The sequence below is a fragment of the Vombatus ursinus genome, unplaced genomic scaffold (assembly GCF_900497805.2).
Source record: "Vombatus ursinus unplaced genomic scaffold, bare-nosed wombat genome assembly UNPS02015030.1, whole genome shotgun sequence".
NCBI lineage: Eukaryota > Metazoa > Chordata > Mammalia > Diprotodontia > Vombatidae > Vombatus > Vombatus ursinus.
Genome location: NW_020954808.1, coordinates 2,889,364 through 2,912,077, shown reverse-complemented (window position 1 = coordinate 2,912,077; position 22,714 = coordinate 2,889,364). Strand labels below are relative to the sequence as shown.

The 22,714-nt window shown below is 38.9% G+C and overlaps 3 protein-coding genes across 3 annotated transcripts in view; all 3 read right to left on the bottom strand.

The window, feature by feature from the left end:
• LOC114030977 (zinc finger protein 665-like) overlaps window positions 1-22,714 on the bottom strand; it is a 117,323-nt gene that overhangs the window by 53,288 nt on the left and 41,321 nt on the right. The gene's annotated exons all lie outside the window — the stretch shown is intronic.
• The window catches only part of LOC114030978 (zinc finger protein 2 homolog), a 252,552-nt gene that overhangs the window by 188,518 nt on the left and 41,320 nt on the right, over window positions 1-22,714 (bottom strand). The gene's annotated exons all lie outside the window — the stretch shown is intronic.
• Window positions 3,274-22,714, bottom strand: part of LOC114030979 (zinc finger protein 239-like) — a 50,883-nt gene continuing 31,442 nt past the window's right edge. The window contains exon 2 of the mRNA XM_027845950.1: window positions 3,274-5,588. Coding sequence (XP_027701751.1) covers window positions 4,597-5,586 — 990 coding nt within the window. The 5' untranslated portion in view covers window positions 5,587-5,588 and the 3' untranslated portion in view covers window positions 3,274-4,596. The remainder of the gene's footprint in view (window positions 5,589-22,714) is intronic.

Here is a 22,714-nt window from a genome sequence, read left to right as displayed (position 1 = left end):
CTATACATACAAGGAAAAAGGAGTGAGTAACACTTGAACCACACTTTCATCTAAATTGATCAAAAGAGAGATTACTCCCTCTGTCTCTCTCTCTCTCACTCACACACACAGACACAAAAACAGTAGGGAAAGGGGAGAAGTGAGAAGAGAAAACAAAAGGGAGGGTAGATTAGGGGAAAGATTAGTTCTAAGTTAAACAAAGTATAAGCATAGAAATTGGATTATGAAGAGGGGTGGGGGTGGGCGAATTAAGGACCTGTAATTGGGCTCTAAGCAATGCAAAGGGAAGGAAAGCATGGGAGCAGAAGCAAGTTACCTGATATGAACAGGCCGTTTTCAGAGGAAAAGAATCCAAGATCCGGATAGCCTCACAAAAAAAAAATCCTCTAAATTACTAATTAGAGAAATGAAAACTAAAGCAAGTGAGGTTCCACCTCATCCCCCACTTTTTCTGGCAAAGTTGACAAAAAAGGAAAATGACAAATAGTACATAAATGAATTGTTGGTGGATGGAGCTGTTAACTAGTCCAGCTATTCTGCAAAGCATTTTGGAACTACGCCCCCCAAATAAACCGTTCATAACCTTTGGATCTAGTAATACTAGGTCTACACCAAGAAGAAAAGGAACCATATATACAAAAAAAAAGTATTTATAGCAGCTCTTTTGGTGGTGGCAAAGAAGTGGAAACTAAAGGTGTGTTCACCAATTGGGAAACGGCTGAACAACTCGTGGTATCTGGATGTCATGGAGTGCTACTGTGCTGCTGTAAGGGTGGGCGAGAGCTAGCTCGAATTGGCTCTCCAAAGCTGATCGTTAAGATTTCAGTGTGAGCATTTACCCCTCAGAAATCAGCAAATGTTACAAATCAGAACCGATTTGTGGGCTGTCTAGACTTAAATGACAGAGAAAAATGGCAATCGTGCAGATTAACCTTAAAAGCGTTATCAACCTGCATATTTTTCTGACAACCAGTTGTTAAAACACTGGCCAGCATATTCCTGGCTCTAAGAAATGATGAAGGGAGTGGTTTCAGAGAAACTTGGGAAGATTTTTATCAACTTATGTGGACTAAAGCGAGCAGAACTAGAACAATTTTGTATTTTATTGTAAAGACAAACAATTTTAAAAGACTTAAGAACTCAGATTAGCACAATGATCAACTATTCCAGAGGGCTCCTGATGAAATATGCTACCCACCTCCCGACAGAGTGGGGATGAATTCAGGGCTCAGAATGAGACATCCACATATCACACTAGACATAGCCAATGCAGTCATTTGTTTTGCTTGACTATGTATATTTGTTACAATTATTTTTTCAATGGGTCGGGAAATGTGATTTTTATTCGTTAAAAAAAAAAGATAGTGTAAAAAAGAAGCTATTCCCATAAGATCAGGAAGAAAGCGACGAGGGCTTGAGCTGGGTGGGCGTCACTTAATTCCAGGTGAAGACTGAGGCTCGCTAGTCTCCTTGCACTCCTACCACTACCACCCCAGCAACTGCTTCGTAGGGCTTTGGAAGCTTCCACCCTAAGCACCTAGATGCTTGAATACAGGAATCTGAATAAGACTGCTGGTTTGACACAAGTCTCAGGGGGCATGATAAGTCCTTCAACCATTTAGCTGACTTTGTGCCAAAGTCGCTCTAATACACTTAACCTGAAAGGGGCGTCAGGGCTGAGTGAAACGTCCAACTAATATCCCGAGCCTGCTAAGCCATGAACGGCTTTTCTGAGATTCTGCTTGCCTACTAGCACGGGCAGCAGAAAGGGGCTGCACTTAGTGGGATTCATCTGTTGTCCTCCCTGTATTGGAGTACTTTTCCTTTGTTGTGGCTGTGTATAGGGGCTTATTAAACATGCCCAGATCACCTAAGATGGAGGCATACACATGGGAAACCTTGGGTACCCGCTTCTGAAAGTCAGGAGAACTGGTGCACATGTGGACATTCGGCACTGGCCAACCACGTGGGCTGAAGGGAGACCAGAACTGAGTCTCTCAAACAACTTACTATACAGGCTCTCTCTCGGGAGAGGATTCAGTCACTCACAACACAGGCGACATCAATGGTAAAGGGGAAGGTCTGAACCCCACCCCTCCACCCCCACTTTAAGTCACGTGGTCCCAAAAAACAGGAGAGGGTCTTGGTTTGGTTTGTTCGTTCTTTTCAGTTCCAGGTCCATAGAGGGACGTCTCTGACTCAGGAGTTCAATCCACAGAGATTTTGGAAGTTAGGATGCCAGAACAAATGTTGCAGTCAGTCCAGGAGGGAAACTCTGAGAAGCCAAGATCCCAGAACATTGGGACTTGGCCTCAATAGGATTACTGCTACAGTGTGAGTTAAGCAGTGAGCCTAAATCCCCTTTTCTGACTGAGATGGTACAGTGTTTGTTTGTTCTTGCCACATCTTTGAAGTAAATAGACCTTTGTAAAAACTGATTTGATGTAAGTTACTAAATGGAGCTGGAGTGCTAGCCACTGACCCTCTAAAAAAGGTCAGAATACAATTAGTGGGGTCTCAATCCAATGGTAGAGAAGCAATCTCTGCAAATCCCTTAAGGCATCAGAGAAACCTGGGTGGGCTTAGGGAGGGGAGTAAAACCGCGTTACATAAGTGAATTTCCTTTTATTACCTGTCAGAATTTCCATTAGCATTTCGTTTTGTTCCAGTCTTGAACTGAGGCACCAGATCTGCTCCTATGGCCTCCTATGGAGGAACAGAAGGACTGCCTTGCTGCACTAAATTCCCAACTGAAAAGAAACAGCCTAAATTTGTAATGAATCTAATTACTATAGTGTCCTGACTTTCTTCAGCTCTCTTCAGAAGCATACCAGTAAGAATAAAGGAGTTACATGATGGGAGCAATAAGGTTAGGCTTTGACATACTGTGACTGTCCTCAGATTCAAGAGAAGAGGATTATGGGGAACTGAAGAGGTTCCCCAAGGGGTTGAGACTGGGAAGAGAAGGTAAAGGAGTGTGTGTGATGCAAGCATGAGTGCTTGTAGATGAACAGAGAGGTGAAGGGACTGAAGGTCACTGTCAGAATGAAGAGTAAGATCTACGGGGTCATCAGGCAGAGACAAAAACAGAATGATAAAATATTTTGATCAGACAACCAAATTACAGAGTACATGAATATAGACAATTAAGATAAATTTCACTTGCTGGTCAATAAGAAAATGTCAGAAGTCAAACTGAATTTATTGATTAAAACAATAAATGTTAATGGTTTGAATTCCATCATTAAATGAAAAAGTTATAGAAATGGTCAAGAAACAAAAAACAATGTTGCATTATAATTGTACTGGGAAAATGGCTTCAATAGCTTAAAACCGCACTAAAACTTTTGGAATGCTCTGTGTGTGTGTGTGTATGTATGTGTGTTTGTGTGTATTCACACAATATAATCATTTACAGAGGGCTGATTATGTGCCAAGCACGGTGCTAAGTGCTGGGGATACAGATAGAAAAAGAAGCCAGTTTCTGCTCAAAGAGCATGAAACTTATTTGGGGGAAAATAACCCATAGAGAAGTTCTCTCCATGTCTAAGATACCAAATTCTTCTTTGAGAAACTTGATCCAAAGATATTTTCCTCATTCAACTACTTCTCTTATCATAGATGCATTCACTGGTCATTTATCATCTCCAAACCCCATTCCTACTGATGATAGGAAGTCTCTGTGGGGAAGACACCCAAATGCATGATAGAAAATATTTGGCTTCGATGTTGACCCTACAGCTGAACAGTGAGGACCTCTGGGCCTTTCCAGCCTCCTTGAATCTTAATGCTTCTATGTGGATTGTTTTCCCCAAAGAAGCTTCAAGCTCCTTGAGCAGTGACTGGCTTCATTTTCTATCTGTATACCCTGCATTTAGCAGTGTGCTTGGCATATAATCAGCCCTCTGTAAATGATTTTGTAAGTCACATTCCCTTATGAATCAACAGCTAATGAATAAAGCATGAGAAATTACTAAACACTTTCCTATATTTCATACATTTATAAAGTGATTTTCTAGTAGGAATCTTCTAATGGTTAATGCCAAATGAGGCTTTCCCACATAAATTGTATTTATAAGATTCTATCCAATATGAATCTTCTTATGTCTAATAAAGGCTGAGTTCTCAGTAAATTGTTTTTCGCATTCTTTGTATTTATGAGTATTCTTTCCAATAGGAATGCTCAGAAGTATAATAAGCACTGAACTCTGAGTGAATGTTTTCCCAAATTATTTACACTTGTGAGACTATACTCTAATATGCCTCAGCTCACATACAATAAGGATTTCTCTCCATCGTGAATTCTCTAATGCAGAAAAAAAAATGTCAACAGCTAGGAAATGTCTTGCCACAGTCATTACATTTGTTATGTTTTGATGTACGAGTTTGAAGTTCTCAATGAAGGAATTTCCACACTTGTTGGATTTATAAGGCTTCTTTCCAATATGACTCCTCTGGTGCTTAATGAGATCTGACCTTTGAATGAAGGCATTCCCACATTCATTATATTTATAAGGCTTCTATCTCTTCTATGAAACATCTGATGTTCAATAACAGCTGAATTCTGAATGAAGAGCTTCCTACATTCATTCTATTTTAGGGCTTTTCTCCAGTATGAATCTTCTGGTGTAGAATAAGGCTCGAATTTCGAGTGAAGGCTTTCCCACATTCATTACATTTAAAAGGCTTCTCTCCAGTATGTATCCTCTGATGTTGATGCAGGTAGGAGTTTCGACTGAATGTTTTCCCACACTCAATACATGTATAAGGCTTCTCTCCAGTGTGAATCCTCTGATGTACAATAAGAGTAGAACTTTCAATGAAGGCTTTCCCACATTCACTGCATTTATAAGGCTTCTCTCCAGTATGAATCCTCTGGTGCTTAACAAGGTCTGATCTCTGAATGAATGTTTTCCCACATTCATTACATGTGAAAGGCTTCTCTCCAGTATGACTCCTCTGATGAACAATAAGAGTTGAACTCAGAATGAAGGATTTCCCACATTCATTGCATTTATAAGGCTTCTCCTCGGTATTAACATTCTGGTGTACAATAAGGTCTGAACTCTGAATGAAGGACTTCCCACAATCATTACATTTATAAGGCTTCTCTCCAGTATGAATCCTCTGGTGTAAAATAAGGTTTGAGCTCTGAATGAAAGTTTTCCCACATTCACTGCATTTATAAGGCTTCTCTCCAGTATGAATCCTTTGATGTACTGTAAGGATTGAGGTGCGGGTAAATGCTTTTCCACATTCATTGCACTTATAAGGCTTCTCTCCAGTATGAATTCTCTGGTGTACAATAAGGCTTGAATTGTGAGTAAATCCTTGCCCACATTCATTACAATATTTATAACTTTTGTCTCCAGTGTGAATCTTCTGACATTTCATAATTTTTCTCACATCACTCTCCTGTTTTGCCTGCTGCCTCTTTTTATGGCTTTCACTTTCCCTACAGTTCCCCAAAGTGGAGTGGCACCATTTGCCCCCTCTGAGTTTTTCTACTTTTACCCCTTGTAATGACTGTTCTCCTGGAAAGTTCTCTTTTAGGATTGCCTCTGGGGTCTCAGTCATAGCTTCCATGTCTGAAAGAGATTAAGGAAAAATGGTGAATTCCCTCATTCTCTGAACTAGGAATAAAAAAAAATTAAGATGGTAGAATGCAATTGAAAATGGTGCCAAGAGACAGAATGAACATAATGCTGAGCATTCTTAAATATGTCCTGATGCTCCAGAAAGATAATGTTCAGGGACAAAGCAGGGGGTGGGTGGGGGGTGTAAGGAAGCATCTGAAGAAGTGGGAAAGGGATAGATGAATGTGTATATGTTGAACACAGAAGGCAAGACAAACCATATATAATATATATATATATATATATATATGGTTTCGTCTTGCCCTCTGTATTCAACACATATCATAAACCACAAAAATAACAGGTGTTGTATTATACTTTTATTTATTTTGTTGAACATTTTCCAATTACATTTTAATCTGAGTTGGGCTGCATTCAGAAATTCTGTAGCCACTTGCAACCCAAAGTTTGATACCTTTAATCTAGAAAAATGGAATGTGAGGTTTTCATAAAAATAGATTAGGATGACATCCCTACTCTGTTACGAGACTTAACATAATAATTTAAGGATAAAGGATGGAGAAAAGGGAAGATATGTGAAGAACAGCCTGGACTGCGGAAACTGTGGAATCAGGACCCAACCCTATGGGCCTCCTATAGGGCTCCTCTCTCCAGCCCAGTAATCAGGAGTTACTGCATTTCTCTAGCTTCAGTGGGGCCCAGATCCCGAACCATTGCTAATAATATGATGCCCTTTGTGGCATGAGTAGCATTTATACTCCCATTATTCCCATTCAATTATGGCTAGAGGACTAGCATATTTAACTTTTCTAAAATTCTGCTCAGGTCCTTAAATCCTTTCTGGGTTGGTTTTTTTTGTTGTTCAGATTTGTCTAGTTCTAAAAAGGGATACACTGAGGCATCCAATGATTATAGCTTTGCAATCTATTTCTCCCTTTAAATATTTAGACACAATGCCATTAAAAGTTTACATATTAAGGACTGAAATTAATTTATCTTCTATGTCACTTTTTAGCAAAATTCAGTTTCCCTTTATCTCTTTTAGGTTAAATCTATTTTTGCTATAGTCTTGTGCAAAACATGATTATTACCACTGGCTTATTTTACTTCAATTGAATAATAATTTTGTTCTAATCCCTTATTTTAACTGTGTCCTTTTTTTGTGTTTTAAGTATGTTTTCTGTAACTAATCTATGATTGAATTCTGCTTTTTAAACCACTTGACAATCTTCTATCTTATGAATGAATTAATCCCTTTCACATTGATAGGCATGATCATTAACTGTATATATCCCTCTATCTTATTCTCTTCTATTTTTTCCTATTTTCTTCCTATTTCCTCTTTACAAAGTATGCTCAGAGCCAATGCTCTATGCCCAACAGAATCACTTCTGCTCACTTCCTTTCTTCTCTTTCATTTGCCCAGATTCTTATCTTTTCTTTTTTTTTCTTTGTAAATCCTTCTTGTGATTCATTCTCTGAGGTTAAAGTATTTTGGTTATGAATAATCTATAACCAAATCTAACACCTTTCTTATTCTCCTTCTTCCTTCCCCTCTCTCCTGGTTTCCCTATTGAATGAAATGTATTTCTGCACCCAACTTTGTGTGTGTGTTCTTTCATACTTTGACCAGTACAAATTAAAATGAGGTTCAAACATTTCCCACTCTGCCTCCTCCTTTCCCTCCCCCCAACATCTTTCCTCTCTTCTTAAAAAACACCAAAATAAAATGTGACTCCCAGGCCCTCTGTCTTCTTTGGTTTCTTCTATTACCTCTGATGATATTTATATCATCTTCCTCTATTATAATGTAAAAACTTCACTTTTGTATAATGCATTCTGATTGCTTGCTTTTATTTACCTTTTTATGTTTCTCTTGACTCCTGTGTCTGAATTTCAAAGTTTCTACTCAGTTCTGGGTTTTTTTTTTCATCAAGAATACTTGGAAGTCTTCTAGTTCATTAAAAGTCCACTTGCCCCACCCCACCCTCCCCTACCCCCATCCCCCAGTAAAATTTTACTGAGTTTTGCTGTTTAAGTTATTCTCTATTGTAAGACTTTTCTTTCTTTCTTTCAACCTTTCTTTCTTTCTTTCTGCCTTTTAGAATATCTTCCAAGTTCCTCAATCCTTTAAGTGGTGGCTGCTAAATCTTGTGTGGTCCTGACTTGTGGTCCTGACTGCGGCTCCTCTGTACTTGAATTCTTTCTTTCTTGATGCTTAATTTTTTTTTTTCTTTGACTTGGAGCTGTGGATTTTGGCTATAACATTTCTGGAAGTTTTTATTTAGGGATTTCTTTCAGGAGGTGATTAGTGGATTCCATTTTCACTTTGCCTTTGGTTTTAAAAGCCTATGGTTGTTTTCTTTTGTGGTTTCTTGAAATATGATGTTGAGGCTTTTCTTTTTTTTGTCATAGGTTTCAGGTAGTCCAATAATTCTTAAATGATCTCATCTCAACTTTATTTTTTTCAGGTCTGATCCTTATACTGCAAGATATCTTACATTTTCTTCTATTTTCCCCACCTTTTGACTTTTTTAGATAAAATTTTATTGATATCTTGTTTTCACATTGCCAAAAACTGTCCCAATATCTTTCCTTTCTCCTCTCACAGAAAGCCACCCCATATTATAATAGAATATCTTAAAGAAAAAAATAAAGAGAAAGTAAAGATATCAGCAAAACCAATCAATATATTGGAATAAGTCCAAAAACATAAGCAAACTTCCACACTTATGGAGCTCCCAGCTCTGCGAAGGAGTGGGATAAGGGTAATTATTCATATCTCTTCTTGGGACCATGTATGTTATATATAATTTTATAACTTTCACTTTTGATTGTTTTATGGTTATTGTTCCTTCTCATTTACACTGTTGTGGTGGTTGTGTATGTTGTTTTCTTGGCAAAGCTTACTTTACTCTGCATCAGTTCACATTTTTTCATGCTCCTCTGTATCCAATATATTTGTCATTTCTTATGATACAGTATTTTCCATTACATTTATGTACCCTAGTTTGTGTAGCCATTTCCCATTTGATAGGCATTTACTTTATTTCCAGTTCTTTGCTACCACTGAAAGTGCTGCTATTGATATTTTGATGTATGTAGGCATTTTCTGCTTATCAATGACCTCTCTGAGGTATATGCTTAATAGTGGAAACTTTGGGTTAAAAAATCTGAAGATTTTAGTCACTTTACTAGAAAAAGCCCAAATTATTTTCCCAAATGGTTATACTAATTGTGCTGATTCACAGATCTACGACAACAATAAATTAGTGTGCCTATCTTCACACAACTCCTCCAATTTCAACTATTCCTATCTTTCACCATCTTTATCAACTGTCTTAGTGTGAGGCAAAACCTCAAGGGTTTTAAACGTTACATTTCTTTCGTTATTATATGGAGCATTCTTTCTGTAGTTGTTAATAGCTTGTAATTCTTTTGAGAACTATTGGTTCATATTCTTTGACCACATATATTGGGGAACAGCTTTTGATTTTACTTACACACACACACACGCTGTCTATATATCTTGGATACCTGGATAACAAACTTTATCTTTCTGTAAGTGCCTCTATATCTTATATGATTAAGAATACATCTCCTACTCACAGGTATGAAAAGTACATGATCTGTTTCTCTTCTAATTTTTGCCTAGTGTGATATATAATATTCCGGTCACACCCATTTTGAATTTACTGTGGAATATGATGTAAGACTGTGATCTCAGCCTAATTTCTGTCAAAATGCTTTATAGTTTTCCAACTGTTTTATTACATAGGGAGTTCTTTCCCATGTAAGGCATGTTTATAGAACATTCAGCTGAGTCCTATTTTTTCTGGTTTTCTCTTTGCTCATGTGTTTCATTATTCTACTTCTCTATTTTTTTAATCAATACCAAAACTTTTTGTTTTTATTTCTGCTGCTTTACAAAGTAGTTTGACATGTTTTGGTATCATTTAAATTTTCCCAACAAATAAAGAAGTAAAAGCAAGGACGTCCACTCTCATTGCTATTATTTTATATAGTTCTAGGAATGCTAGCAATGGCAATAAGATGAGAAAAAATTGCAGGCATAAAGACAGACAAGGATATAAAACTATCCTTATTTACTGATGACATGATGATTTGCTTAAAAATTCCTAGAGAGTCAGCAAAGATACCAAATGAGATGATTAATAGCTTCAGCAAAGTTGCAGGCTACAAAATAACACTCCCTCCCAAATCAAACGTATTTCTATATAATAATAACAAAATCCAAGAGACAACTGATAAACAATCACACTGCTTTAAGGTAGAACATCAACAAAATAGCTAATGAACAAGTGAAATCACAATAAAATAATTATCAAATATACTATGCACAGTATATTGAGAATACTAAGACTACAAATAAAGAAATGCCTTCAAAAATGTAAAATACCTAAACCAACAGAAAAATAAATAGAGATGTTAAATAATTCACTCTCAGTAACTGAAACAGAACTACCTATAAAGGACCTATCAAAGAAAAAACTCCTGGTCCTGATGGGTTTACAGGAGAATTCTACAAAACTTTTCAAAAACAGTTAGTACTATTACTACCAAAATTATTCCCAAAATTGAGAAAGAAAGCACTCTATGAGATACCTTTTATGAGACAAATACAGTCCCGATAAATAAATCAAGGCAGGATAAAGCAAAGGAGAACTATAGACCAATCATTAATGAATATCATTTAAAATTTTTAAAGTAAAATCTTGTCAGACCACAGTAGTTCATCCAAGGTAAGGATGGTTCAACATCAGGATGAAAATCAACATAATAAATTGAAAAACAAACTGCCTCAACCCACACGATTATCTCAATAGATGTGAAAAAAGCCTTTGACAAAGTACAAAACTTACACATGTAAAAAAAATTTCTATTACATATAAACAGAAAGGGATCTTTTTCAGTACCTAAAAGTACCTAAAGTAACTAAAAGCAAAAGTACACCTCATATGCAATAGAGATCCACTAGTAAGTAGCTTTCCCTTATAAGACATGCCTACTCTCTCCACTATTATTTGATATATTTCTAGAAGTGCTAGCAATAACAAGAAGACAAGAGAAAGAATTAAAAGACATAACAATAGGTAGAGATAAAACTACGCCTATCTGCTGATGGCATGACGGCTTATGTTGAAAATTCTAGGGAATCAGCAAAGGTACAAATTAAGACAACAGCTTCAGCAAAGTTGCAGCACAAATCAACAGCATTTCTATATAATAACAACAAAATCCAAGATCATTTAATATCCAATAACAGAAAGGAAAATTCCATTTAATATAACTATAAAATGCATATAAAATATTTGGACAATCTACCAAAACACAAAATATTTGTGCAGATTCAATTACAAAATTTAAATTACAAAAGAAATGCAGAACTCAACCAGTTTAAGAAATATTCAGCACTCGTGGTTAGGCAATGATAATATAATGAAAATGATAGTACTACTAATGCTAATTTAAAGTTCTGACTTTTAATATTTCTTGGTGTCTCATTACCTTCTGTTTGGTCCATTCTCATTTTCAAGAATTCTGTTGCATGGGAAAGGTTTCATATTTCTTTTGCTGTGCTATTAATTCTCCTATAAACCTTTAATCCATAGCTTTCTTTTCTTTCCCTCCAGCACTCTCATTACATTTATTAAATAATTTTAATTCTTTAAAACAATAACCACCCTACTTCCAGGAATCCCAGTTGAACCTATGTCCAAGCTGTGTTTTTCTTTGGAGCTTTACTTGTAAATGTTTTGCAGTCATTCTCTTCTTTGGGATTTGTATCTTGGGCATCTTTTTTACTATAACTTTTTTTGGTAGGAGTCTTTCTCTTGTCATTGTTTTCTCATCTTCTAGCCTTAATGCCTGAACTCAAGTTCTGTGTTAGTGCTGAGTTCTGCATTTCAGGAGGGAATGTGGGCCTTTAGCTCTGTTTTTGTTTGGTTTTTTTTTGGGGGGGGGGGCTTTCTTTGGACATTACTATATTACAAAGGAGTTTAAAGGGACAGAAAAAGGAAGAATGGGATCAGGAGAGGTCATCCGCAGTCAGGACCCAGGTTCTCCTAAGCTCAAGGCTAAAAGCATAATACGGCTAAGAGAAGACAGAGTTGTACAACAGAAAATTCTTTGGGTTCAAAATCAGAAAACCCAGCTTCAAACACAGAGGTAATGTGGGAAGGCTTCCTGGAAGAGGCCAGAGAGAGCAGAGATTGGGAGCTCAGAACCTGCAGAGATCACAGGACTTCATGCTAGAAGGGTCCTGAGAGATCTAGCCCAAGGCCCTCACACAGGATCATACATTTGGAGCTGGAAGTGGTCTCAGTGGTCATTTTACAGATGAGGAAACAGAAGAGAAGTGATCTGTCCAGGATCACAAAGCTCGTTAAGTATCTGAAGTGGAATTCCTAGCCAGGTCATCCTGATTCCACATCCATCACTCTATCCACTATACCTTGATGCCTTCAAAGCAGAGGGTGCTGGTAAAAGTTTAACAACTAGCTTTCCAGAAAAAAAATTGTACCCATAATATATTTTTAAGTTTAATCTGTACTATTAACATTTTTCCATCACTTTCTGAAGTCTAGACAATTAACAAAACCATAAATCATGCCTTGATTTGTAATGTTTGCCAATTTCCAACATGTAAATGCTCACAATAAAATTTTAATAATCAGTAAAACTGGTGCTGGCAAAACCAAAAGGACTTAGTCAAGGTCTTACAGGTGGAAGTAGCAGATTCAAGAATCTCTGACATTGCCTCTGATTCTTAGAATCTAGCCAATAGCCCATAGATGCTCAGATTCCTTAAAAGTCTAGCTAATATGGAGAATCTTCAATAAACCTTGTTTTTGGCTGCCAAAAAAAAAAAAAAAAGAATCTCTGACATTGAATTGCTATGGTAGAAATGAGAGGGCAGAGGAACTCCCATCCTAGAATGAGACAGGGAAGAGAGACTCTGTACCTTTGAGGAGCCCAGAGAAGTTTGGGGGCAGGGCAGACCCTAATCGCCAAAAAGAAGTGAGCATTCTATCTACACCATCCAGAAAGGGGGGGCGAGGAGGGAGAGGCCGGAGATTAAGCAGTCTCTTGTGGAAGGAAGGAAGGCCTTTGAGCTCCCTCTGAGAAGCTGAACTCTCAGGCTACTGACCAGTCTAGCTCTCTTGTGCTTTCACTACCAAAGCCAGAAGCAATGAGTAGAGATGAGCAAAGATAGAACTGAGACTGAGTGTCAAAGACAAAGTGTCTAACGATGACAAGTTTCTGTGGGAATTCTTTAGGGTATGACCTACGCTAGATGGCCAGTGAGGTTTCTTCTAGCTCTGAAATTCCACTCACAACACCCACACCCACACACACCCTGCCCAGCGCAGCACTCGGAAATGGAGGTACCTACCTCTCAAAGCCTTTGAGATCATGCTCTTTCAGACTAGAGGCAGTGGGAAGAGATGACCCTTTTCCACAGGATAAAGAATGTCAGAAAAAAAAGCCAGTATTCAACCTTAGGGCATCCAATATCTATTTTCAAATATCTATTCACAAATGCCCAAAGTTTAGGCAACAAACAAGAAGAACCAGGGGTCCTAACACATGGAGGAAAATTTGACCTCCTAGATACTATCAAGATTTGGAAGGGTAGGGGGCAGCTAGGCGGCGCAGTGGATAGAGCTCCAGCCTTGGAGTCAGGAAGACCTGAGTTCAAATGTGACCTCAGACACTTGACACTTACTAGCTGTGTGACCCTGGGCAAGTCACTCAACCCCAATTGCCTCAGCAAAAAAAAAAAAAAAAAAAAAAAAAAAATTTGGTAGGGTAAAACTCAGAATTGGACCATTGTTCTATATTCTTATTCAAATGAAACAGAGAGCAGAGGATGATGACATGGAAAGAAAGCTGGCCTGGGAGCCTGGGCAGTCGTGGAACTATAGGCATGTTAATTAACCTCTCAGTGCCCCAGACGGGAGATGCTGGACTCCCAGGTGCCAGGGGGATGGGGCCCTACTCTCGAGGAAATTCCCAGTGTTGCCAGAATCAGATTAAAATATAATTGGTAAATGTTCAACAAAACAAATAAAAATACAATACAACATAGATAATGTCAAATTTGTGGGTTTTCTCCAACAATATGCCGCCAGCAGGGATCCCTTTCTATTTGAGTCTGACCCCACTGCTCTAGGCAACTCTCTCAGAGTAATAAAAGTTGCACTGAAATTGTTGCCCTACATTGCCAGAAAAAATTTCCTAAAGCAGAAGTTTCTTATATCTTAAACCACAGATCTAGTCCCTATTTCACTGAGGTGGTCCAGGAACAAAAGTGGAGAAACATGAAAGAGAAGATGTAGCTGAAGGTCAAAGGAGGGAGAAACAGTAGTGATTCCGTAATGAGAATACATTACAGAAGAACTGGGCACAAAGAAATAGGTACAGAGTTTGGGATATGTATCAAAAGGCTGACCCACAGGCAGGTTGATAGCTAGGGGGTACCACAGTGGAGAGAATGCAGAACTGAAAATCAGAAGACCCGAGTTCAAATTCAGCCTTATGCACTTCTTTGCTGTGTTATCCTAGACAAGGCACTTGGCCTCTGCCTGCCTGAATCCCCATCTCAATAATGGAGATAACAATAGCATCTCCTTCCCAGGGTTGTTGTGAGGATCAAACAAGATATTTGTAAAGTATCTTAAAGCTCCACATAAATGCGAGTTATTAGTGAAGGGGGCCTTCAATCTTTCAATCATCTGCTAGAGTTCTATCTACCAAAAGCAGAGTAGCTAAGAACTCCTTTAACTGATTAACTCCTTTAATTCAAACCTTCAAAAGGTGGAGAAACCACCAGAAGGAAAGCCAATGCTAGGTCAGACTCTCACTGAGAGGGAAAAACTGATTACTGGAATGGAAATTATTGAAATCCTAAGGTGTAGTGATCACACCATCCTAAACTTCATGATACAAAAAAAGAGAAAATAGGGGCCTTCAGGGTTGAATTGTTTGAGGTAGCAAGGTGGCATGGTAGATAGAGTACTGGGCCTGGGATCAGGAAGACTCCTCTTCTTGAGGTCAAATCTGGCCTCAGGCACTTACTGAGCAAGTCACTTAACCCTGTTTGCCTCAGTTTCCTCATCAGTAAAATGAGAAGGAAAAGGGCAAACCACTCCAGTAACTCTGCCAAGAAAACCCCAAATGGGGTCACAAAGAGTTGGACACAACTGAAATGATTGAACAACAACAACATGGGCCTAGTCTGACATTCACTATAGATTTAGGGAAAACAGACTTCAAAGGATTCAGAAGAATAAAAGATAGGATTCTGGCATAAAATGTTTAAACGGACCTCGGCCTGGGAAGGCTGGAAGATGCTCAAGCATGAAATTTCAGACAAAAAGTGAAACATTTCCAAAACGGAGAAGAAACATAGATTCGTCTAAAGAGGTCTATGTGGATGCACAGGAAATTCACCAACTGATCTAAAGAAAAATTTTATAGATGAAAGCAAGACAAGGTACCAGAGAAGGAATACCAGAGTGTGGCTCAGTCTTGTAAAAATACTGTTATGACTGCTAAAGCTCAGAATGATCTGAGGCTGGAGAGGAAAGCTAAGGACAACAGAAAGCTTAGGGACCAAAGTTGGCTAAATTGGGAGGAAAAATAAGATCCAAGAATGGATGAGACTTTTACTTGGGAGGATAAGATGATGACATCTGACAATGAGAGGGGGTAGGGTTGCTCAATTTTTAATTTGCTTCCATGTTCTCTGCAAAGAAGACTACCTTTACATTCGAAATGACAGAACAAAAATACCCCCAGAAAATGAGGAGCCAGTAAGAGACCATGTAGCTCCCCTTAATGAAATACAGTCACATTGCCCAGAACCACATCCTTGTGGCCCATAAGAATTGGCAGAGCCCAGCTGTGATATTGAAATATCATGATAAAAGGGAGAGGTACCAAAAGATTGGAGGACAGGTTTGCCCTGATTTTCCTTCAAAGAACAGTAAAGAACAGTGTGCAAACTATAGTCTACTGAGCTTGATAGGGATTCTTCAGGAAATTTCAGAAGGAATCATTAAAGAGATGGTTGAAGACCAAATAGAAAGGGAAGTGAAGATTATAAAGGGCCAGGATGGCCTCGAGTTTCCTTGTTTGACAGCATCACCAAATTAGCGGAAAAGGAAAATGATGTGGCTATGATTTGCCTATATTCTAGAAAGTTTTTGATAAAAGATCTCACACTATTCTTGTGGAAAAGACAGATATGCCCCTGCCATAATATTTTCCGTAGTACATCTATATTACGGGTTATTCTCCCAAGGTGACAAACACCCTCTTCAAGTACATTGACCCATTCCTAGTTTCCTTTCTCTAAGCTCAGAGAACTGGAGACAGTCACACTTTATATTAATCTCTTTCAAATTTGGGGTCTAGGAGTAAAACCACAGGGGCAACTCCAAAAGAACAGTCTGAGAAAAGAACAATCCCAAGAGCTGAAAGAAAAAAGATTCAGAAGGCCTGACCTCTACTACAGTACTTTTGCACACACGGACCTTTTCCTGTTTCTTTGATCTCTTTGGGGTACAGGTGTACCACTAGTGCTACCCCTGGCACAAAGGTATTCACAATTTAGAAAATGGGTGGCATATTTTCACATTCTTTTCCAGAACGGTAGGACCAATTCCCATATCCACTAATAGTGAATTAATGTGTCTGTTTTCCCACAGATCTTCCAGTGTTTGTCATGTTCCTTTTTTGTCATGTCACCTTTGCCAATCTGATGGGTATGAGATGAAAATCTCAGAGCTGCTTAAATTTACATCTCTCTAATTATCAGTGATTTGAAGCATTTCTTTTTTCTAGCTTGGATTTCCTCCTTTGAAAACTATTCACAAGGGGCAGCTGCCCCCTAAGAGGTGAAGTGCATAGAGCACCGGTCCTGGATTCAGGAGGACCTGAGTTCAAATCCGGCATCAGATACATAACTCTAGCTGTGTGGCTCTGGGCAAGTCACTTAACCCCAAATGCCTCACAAAAAAACAAAACAAAACAAAACAAAAACAAAAACAAAAAACCCAACTATTCACATGCTTTGACCATGTATCAGTTTAGAACAGCTCTTAAAATCTTAAAGCACTATCTAAATACTACTAATTATTATTGTTACTATTACTATTAATTTGAATCAATCCTTTTATATCTTGGGAAGACTGTTATCAGAGAAACTTCATATAACGATGTGAAATGTTGGTCTTTAGCTTTTGCCAGACTGCTTTCCGGTTTCTTAGCAGTTTTTGTCAAATAGTGAGTTCTTGTCCCAGTAACTGAGGTTTGGGAAATTTATCAAACACTAGGCTACTGGGATTATTTGATTCTCTATGTTTGTATAACTAACTTTTTCTACCGATCATCCTCTCTGTACCAAGTACAGAGTATAACACAGGGAGGAGAAAAGCTGCTCCATGTGGGAAAAAGAAGAGAGGAAATACAGCTGCAATGTGAGATTTGCTACCTTACCAGAAAACGGAATTTTTGTGAGATTGAGAAGAAATCAAGGCACTCGGGGTGAGTTTTCTAAACAAAGCAGTATTAATGGATATGAAGAGACCTCAATGGAGGCCCAAAAGCACCCACTCTTCTTTCAGATGTACAAAGGGTTTACTCATCCACAAGTTATTCATTTTCCTGCTCACAGAACAACATCAAGAATGGCAGAAAATCTAGGAACCCTATTTCTGAGAGATAGGCACGGTTAGACTGAAACATGTCAGAGTCACAAAACTGTTATGGGATTAATCAAAGAAGTAAAGAAAGCAATGCTCTGCCTGTATCAGACCACTGCTGAGAGGTCACTTATGTCCTTGCGCACACACTCCCTGAAGTCATTCTTGTCCTGTCTTTGTTGTTCTTGTTCAGTTGTTTCAGTCACGTCCAATTCTTCATGACCCCATTTGAGGATTTCTTGGCAGGGAAACTGGAATGGTTTGGCATTTCCTTTTCCGGCTCATCTTGCAGATGAGGAAACTGAGGCAAACAAGGTAAAGTGACCTGCCCAAGGTCACACAGCTAGTAAGTGTCTCAGGCCCGATTTGAAGTCACAAAGATGAGTCTTCCTGACTCCGGACCCAGCATTCCATGCACTGTGCCACTTCCCAACTTAAAATGACACGCTCTTGAAGGACAGAGACTGTGTTGTTCACCTGTATCCAAGTACACCAACTACAATGAACTAGACAAAGTGGAGCTTTAGTCAATGGAAGCTGAATGCAATAGAACAGAAGGCACTAAGGTACCCAGCATGTAGTAGGTGCTTAACAAATGTTTACTGGCTCATCAATTCTTTCCAGTGTAATAACCGTAGCAATAATAATTGAGGAGAGGCCAGGACCTATGCTTTGAGAGGTACAGGGAATCTCTTTCTGGTAAAACAGATCCACACCTGCCATAGGCCTCTCAGATCACCCAGCTTGGTGTGTCCAAAGTGTCTCCTAACTTACAAGGCCAGATTAAAATCCATTATGCTGTGATTCTATGATGCTTCCCCATGAACTGTCTATATGGTGAGCCAAGGGGTAACACAATAGAAAGAAGGAATGACACAATTCCATGTTGCTGGGACAATGGGTGACTAGACAATCACGGTAAGCAGGTCAGATTCCATGGCTCGATGACTCCACTGATGTGGAAGGTCCATTCAGCTGCACAGCCTGTTAGGGTGTATCCCATCAACAATCTCATGGCTCTCCTCACCATCCCTGGGACTTTCCAGATGAAACTCCCCTCTATGGCTTCCTCCCTTATGTATAGTATCTTCTGCTTTAGAACATATGCTCCCTATCTATAAGCAAGAGCCATCTTACTTCTCTCCCCAGTGTCAACCACAGTGGTTAGTGTAGAACAGGGAATCAATAAATAATTTTTCATTCATTTCACTGATTCTTTCATCATAATCCCTATACGCTTCAGGAATTGGGCTTCACCAGTTGCTGTGCCCAAAAGTTTCCATTGCCCAGTGGCCAACCCAATGGTGATTATCCTCTCTGAACAGAGTCCAACTTGTCCTCAGAGAGCAGACGTGGCTCATTAACATACTGCCAGGCCAGAGGAGAAAAACCCTTCCCAGTTTGGTATGCCTTTTGCAAAGCCATCTAGTATCCAAGTTCAACTCCGCACCATGATTAGACACCAGAGGATGACATGAGTGGAGAATGTTTCATGTAAAAGTTGTGAGACTAGCCAAAGGATTACTGATGTGAAAATTAAAAATAAAAATGTAAATTGCTAAAACATGGGAAACCACCTCCCACCAGCTTGCAGAGGAAAGGGAAATTTATGATCCCTGAAGAAATCACTTGGGTAGCCATATGGAGGATATAGTGGAAGAAGTAGAAAACTGAGGAAGACAGACCCAGCAGGAGGCTAGGTGAAACACAAAGTGACGAGGGCCTAGCTGAGCAGTGGCAGTTTAATCTGTTAAAATGGGGAAAAGTCAGAGGAAAAAACCTGAGGCTTGGTAGTCTCCTTCAAACTCTCCTCTCTCCCACCGCCACCACCTAGTGCTTCTTTCTTAGGAATCTGACTAAAAGCCTCCACTTTAAGCAAACATAAGCACAAATTTCTGAAGCCACACGACCTTGTTAATTTGATACATGTCCCATAGGACATGACCAAGTCCCTCAACTAATTAGAACATACCTCCTACCAATGTTACTCCAATGCACTTACCTGAAAAGGTATCAAGGATACGTGAGGTGAAATGATTGACCAAATCATCATCCTTCCTTACGCTGAAATCCTAAATACAAAAAGTCACAAAGAGTTCCATCCGTTCTCTGAGGCTTGGCCTGCAGACCACCACCAGCAATAGAGGCAAGAAAGCTACACTCAGCTGAATCAATATGGTGTCCTCTCTGAAAAACCTTCTTGAATGTCCTTTCCCTAATATGGTTAAGTCAATCCTCTTTTGTTAACTGTTAGAGCTTCCATAAGCATTTCATTTCATTACAACCTCAAACCTGAGGTAACAGACCAACTTGGTCATCCTGGGCTACTATGGAAGTGTGAAAAGACTGCTTTGCTTCAACAAGGGCCCAGTTGAGATGAGATAGCATAACTTTATAAAGGGTCCTATCAATATTACATCTTGGATCTTTTCAGCAGCATGTAAAGGAGCTAGGTGGTGGAAGTAATGCAGGGTTGGTGTTTGGCTAGGTGTGGTCAGCAACAGGACAAGAGGGCAAAGGATTAAAGAGGAGAGGATTGTGTGGAGTTAAATCAGTTCACCACGGTGTTGAGACTAAGAAGATGAGAATACAGGCAGTGCAAGACTGCTGGCCTATTGAAGACCTGGGGGGGAGGGATAGGAGATCACTGTGAAAAGGAAGAGTTCTCATGGAATGAAATCTTTAGATGGTCATCACTCACAGGAAAAGATAGATTAAGACAGATTTCACTCTCTCCAGGCAATATGGGCAATAAGAAAATGTCAGAAAACAAGTTCAATTTATTAGTTATAACAATAAATGTTAATGGTTTAAATTCTTTCATTAAGTAAAAGCCATAGAATGGATCCAAGAAACAAAGCAAACACACAAAAAAAAAACAAATGTATCATATTACTTACAGAAAAATAACAAATGCACATATATATAACTAACCTAAGTTAGAGGTGGCTAGTTCCCCAACCCCATTCCCTACCTATACACACACACACACACACACACCCGCTGATGAGTGAGGTTGTTATTGTGTGAGAAATCTTTCAAGGGGCAGCCACCTGGAGCAGTGGATAGAGTACCAGCCCTGAAGCCAGGACGACCTGAGTTCAAATGTGGCCTCAGACCAAACACTTGACACGTACTAGCTGTGTGGCCTTGGGCAAGTCACTTGACCCAGACTGCCTCACTTAAAAAAAAAAATTACAAAAAAAAAGTTGTTTTGGGGGCAGCTAGGTGGCAGTGGATAGAGCACCGGCCCTGAAGTCAGGAGGATCTGAGTTCAAATCCCGCCTCAGACCAAACACTTGACACATACTAGCTGTGTGACCTTGGGCAAGTCACTTGACCCCAATTGCCTCACAAAAAAAAAAAAAATCTTTCAGACATCTATTACTTTTCTATGAATTCACTCCAATATGAATCTTCCAACGTCTCCATCTCCCTCACTGACAAAAAGTCCCAGATCCCATCCCAGGGATGCCTGGAGGGTCTCAAAACATCTGTCCACTACAACTCTATTTCTCCCTTTTCCCAATTAATTCTACTCCAGTCTGTTGATGCTTTTCCCCACTTTTCCCCTCTAGGCAAGACCCTGAACCTTCATCTTCTCCCTAATTAGTAAGAATCCAGAATCCTCTTTTTATTTTGACCCTTAGACTCACTCCCACATTCCTTTTTAGAAACTGTTTTCAACTAGCAAGTATTTTTGTTTCCCTCCCACCTCTCTCCACTAAATAAGGGGGGGAGGGATTAATAAATATGCATAGTAAAGAAAAACAAAAATTTCTAAAAATATTTGTCTTGTTTTGCACATTTAGTATATCACCTCTTCATCAAGAGGTGAATAGCATTCATCACTAGAATTCTAGAATCATGGTTGCTCATTGTGTTGACCAGAGCTATTAAGGCTTTCAGAATCGTTCATTTTTTAATGATGACGATGTATAAATTCTTTTCCTGGTCCTGCTCGCTTCATTCTGCAGCAGTTCATACATGTCTTCTCAGATTTCTCAGAAACCATGCCTTTAATCATTTTATTCAGCAATATAGTATTCCATTATACTCATATGCCATAATTGTTTTCAACCATTCCCCAATTGCAGGTACTCCCTCAGGATTCAGTTCTTTGCCACCATGAGAAGAAACATTATAAATAGTTTCGTATATATGGGTTCCTTCTCATTCTCTTTTATAAAGTCTTTGTGAGTATAGGCTGAGATCAAAGGAGATATACAGTTAAGTCCCTTTTTATCTTTTTCAATCACAATTCCAAATAGCTTTCCTAAATGTCTAGACCAGTTCACCACTTAGTTCCACTAACAAATGCATTAATGGGCCTGTTTTCCCACAGCCCATCCAACATTTGTCATTTTCCTTTTTTTGGTCAACTTTACCCATCCGATGGGTGTGAGGCTGAACCAGAAAGCTGCCTAATTTACCTTTCTCTAATGATTTACTGGGGGCATTTATAAATGGCTATCAAAAGCTTGGGTTTCTTTCCTTAAGAACTACTTGTTCACAATTTATCAAGTCCACACCATTATTCCTAATACTGGGAGCATTCTTTGTGGGGAAGGGACCCAGGTACATGCTAAATACTTCTGCACCTCACCATTGGAACTATAGGTGAACACTTGGGAATTGTTGGGCCTTTCCATCCTCTCTACTGCAGAACTTTCTACATGTTCTCCCACCTCCAATTAAATTCAAAGATCCTTAGAAACAAAAATTATCTTTTTTTAAAATTTGTGTATTTGCTCTTAGCACCATGTTTGCTGCACATAAGAAACTCTTAACAAATGCTTTTTCCTTCATTCATTTCTGATGTTTAACAGGGTTCGAACTGCCACAGAAGCCTTTCTCACATTCATGACATTCATAAGACTTCTTCAATATGAATCAACTGATGATGAATAAAGTTTGAGTATTTACTAAAAGCCTTCCCCGAATTCCTTGTATTTATAAAATTCTATTCAGTATGAATACTTTGACATTCAACAAAGGCTGAGTTCTCAGTAAATTACTTATTATATCCTTTACGTCAATGTTTTCTCTCCAGTACAAATTCTCAAGTGTTCGACAGGGGATGAATTCTGAATCAGTGCTTTCCCTAGTTATTTATATTTCTGGGACTGATTTCGAGTATCATTCAGCAGATGTCCAATAAGTGTTAAATTCTGAATTCATGCTATCTCTTTATATTTTTCAGCCTTCTCTCCATTATGAATTCTTTGATGCCGAAAGACATGTGAGGAGTAGGTGAATACTTTCCCACATTCACAACATTTATAAGGCTTCTCTCCAGAATGAATCCTCAGATGTTGAACTAAGTGAGACTTCTGAGTGAAGGCTTTCCCACATTCACTGCATTTATAAGGCTTCTCTCCAGTA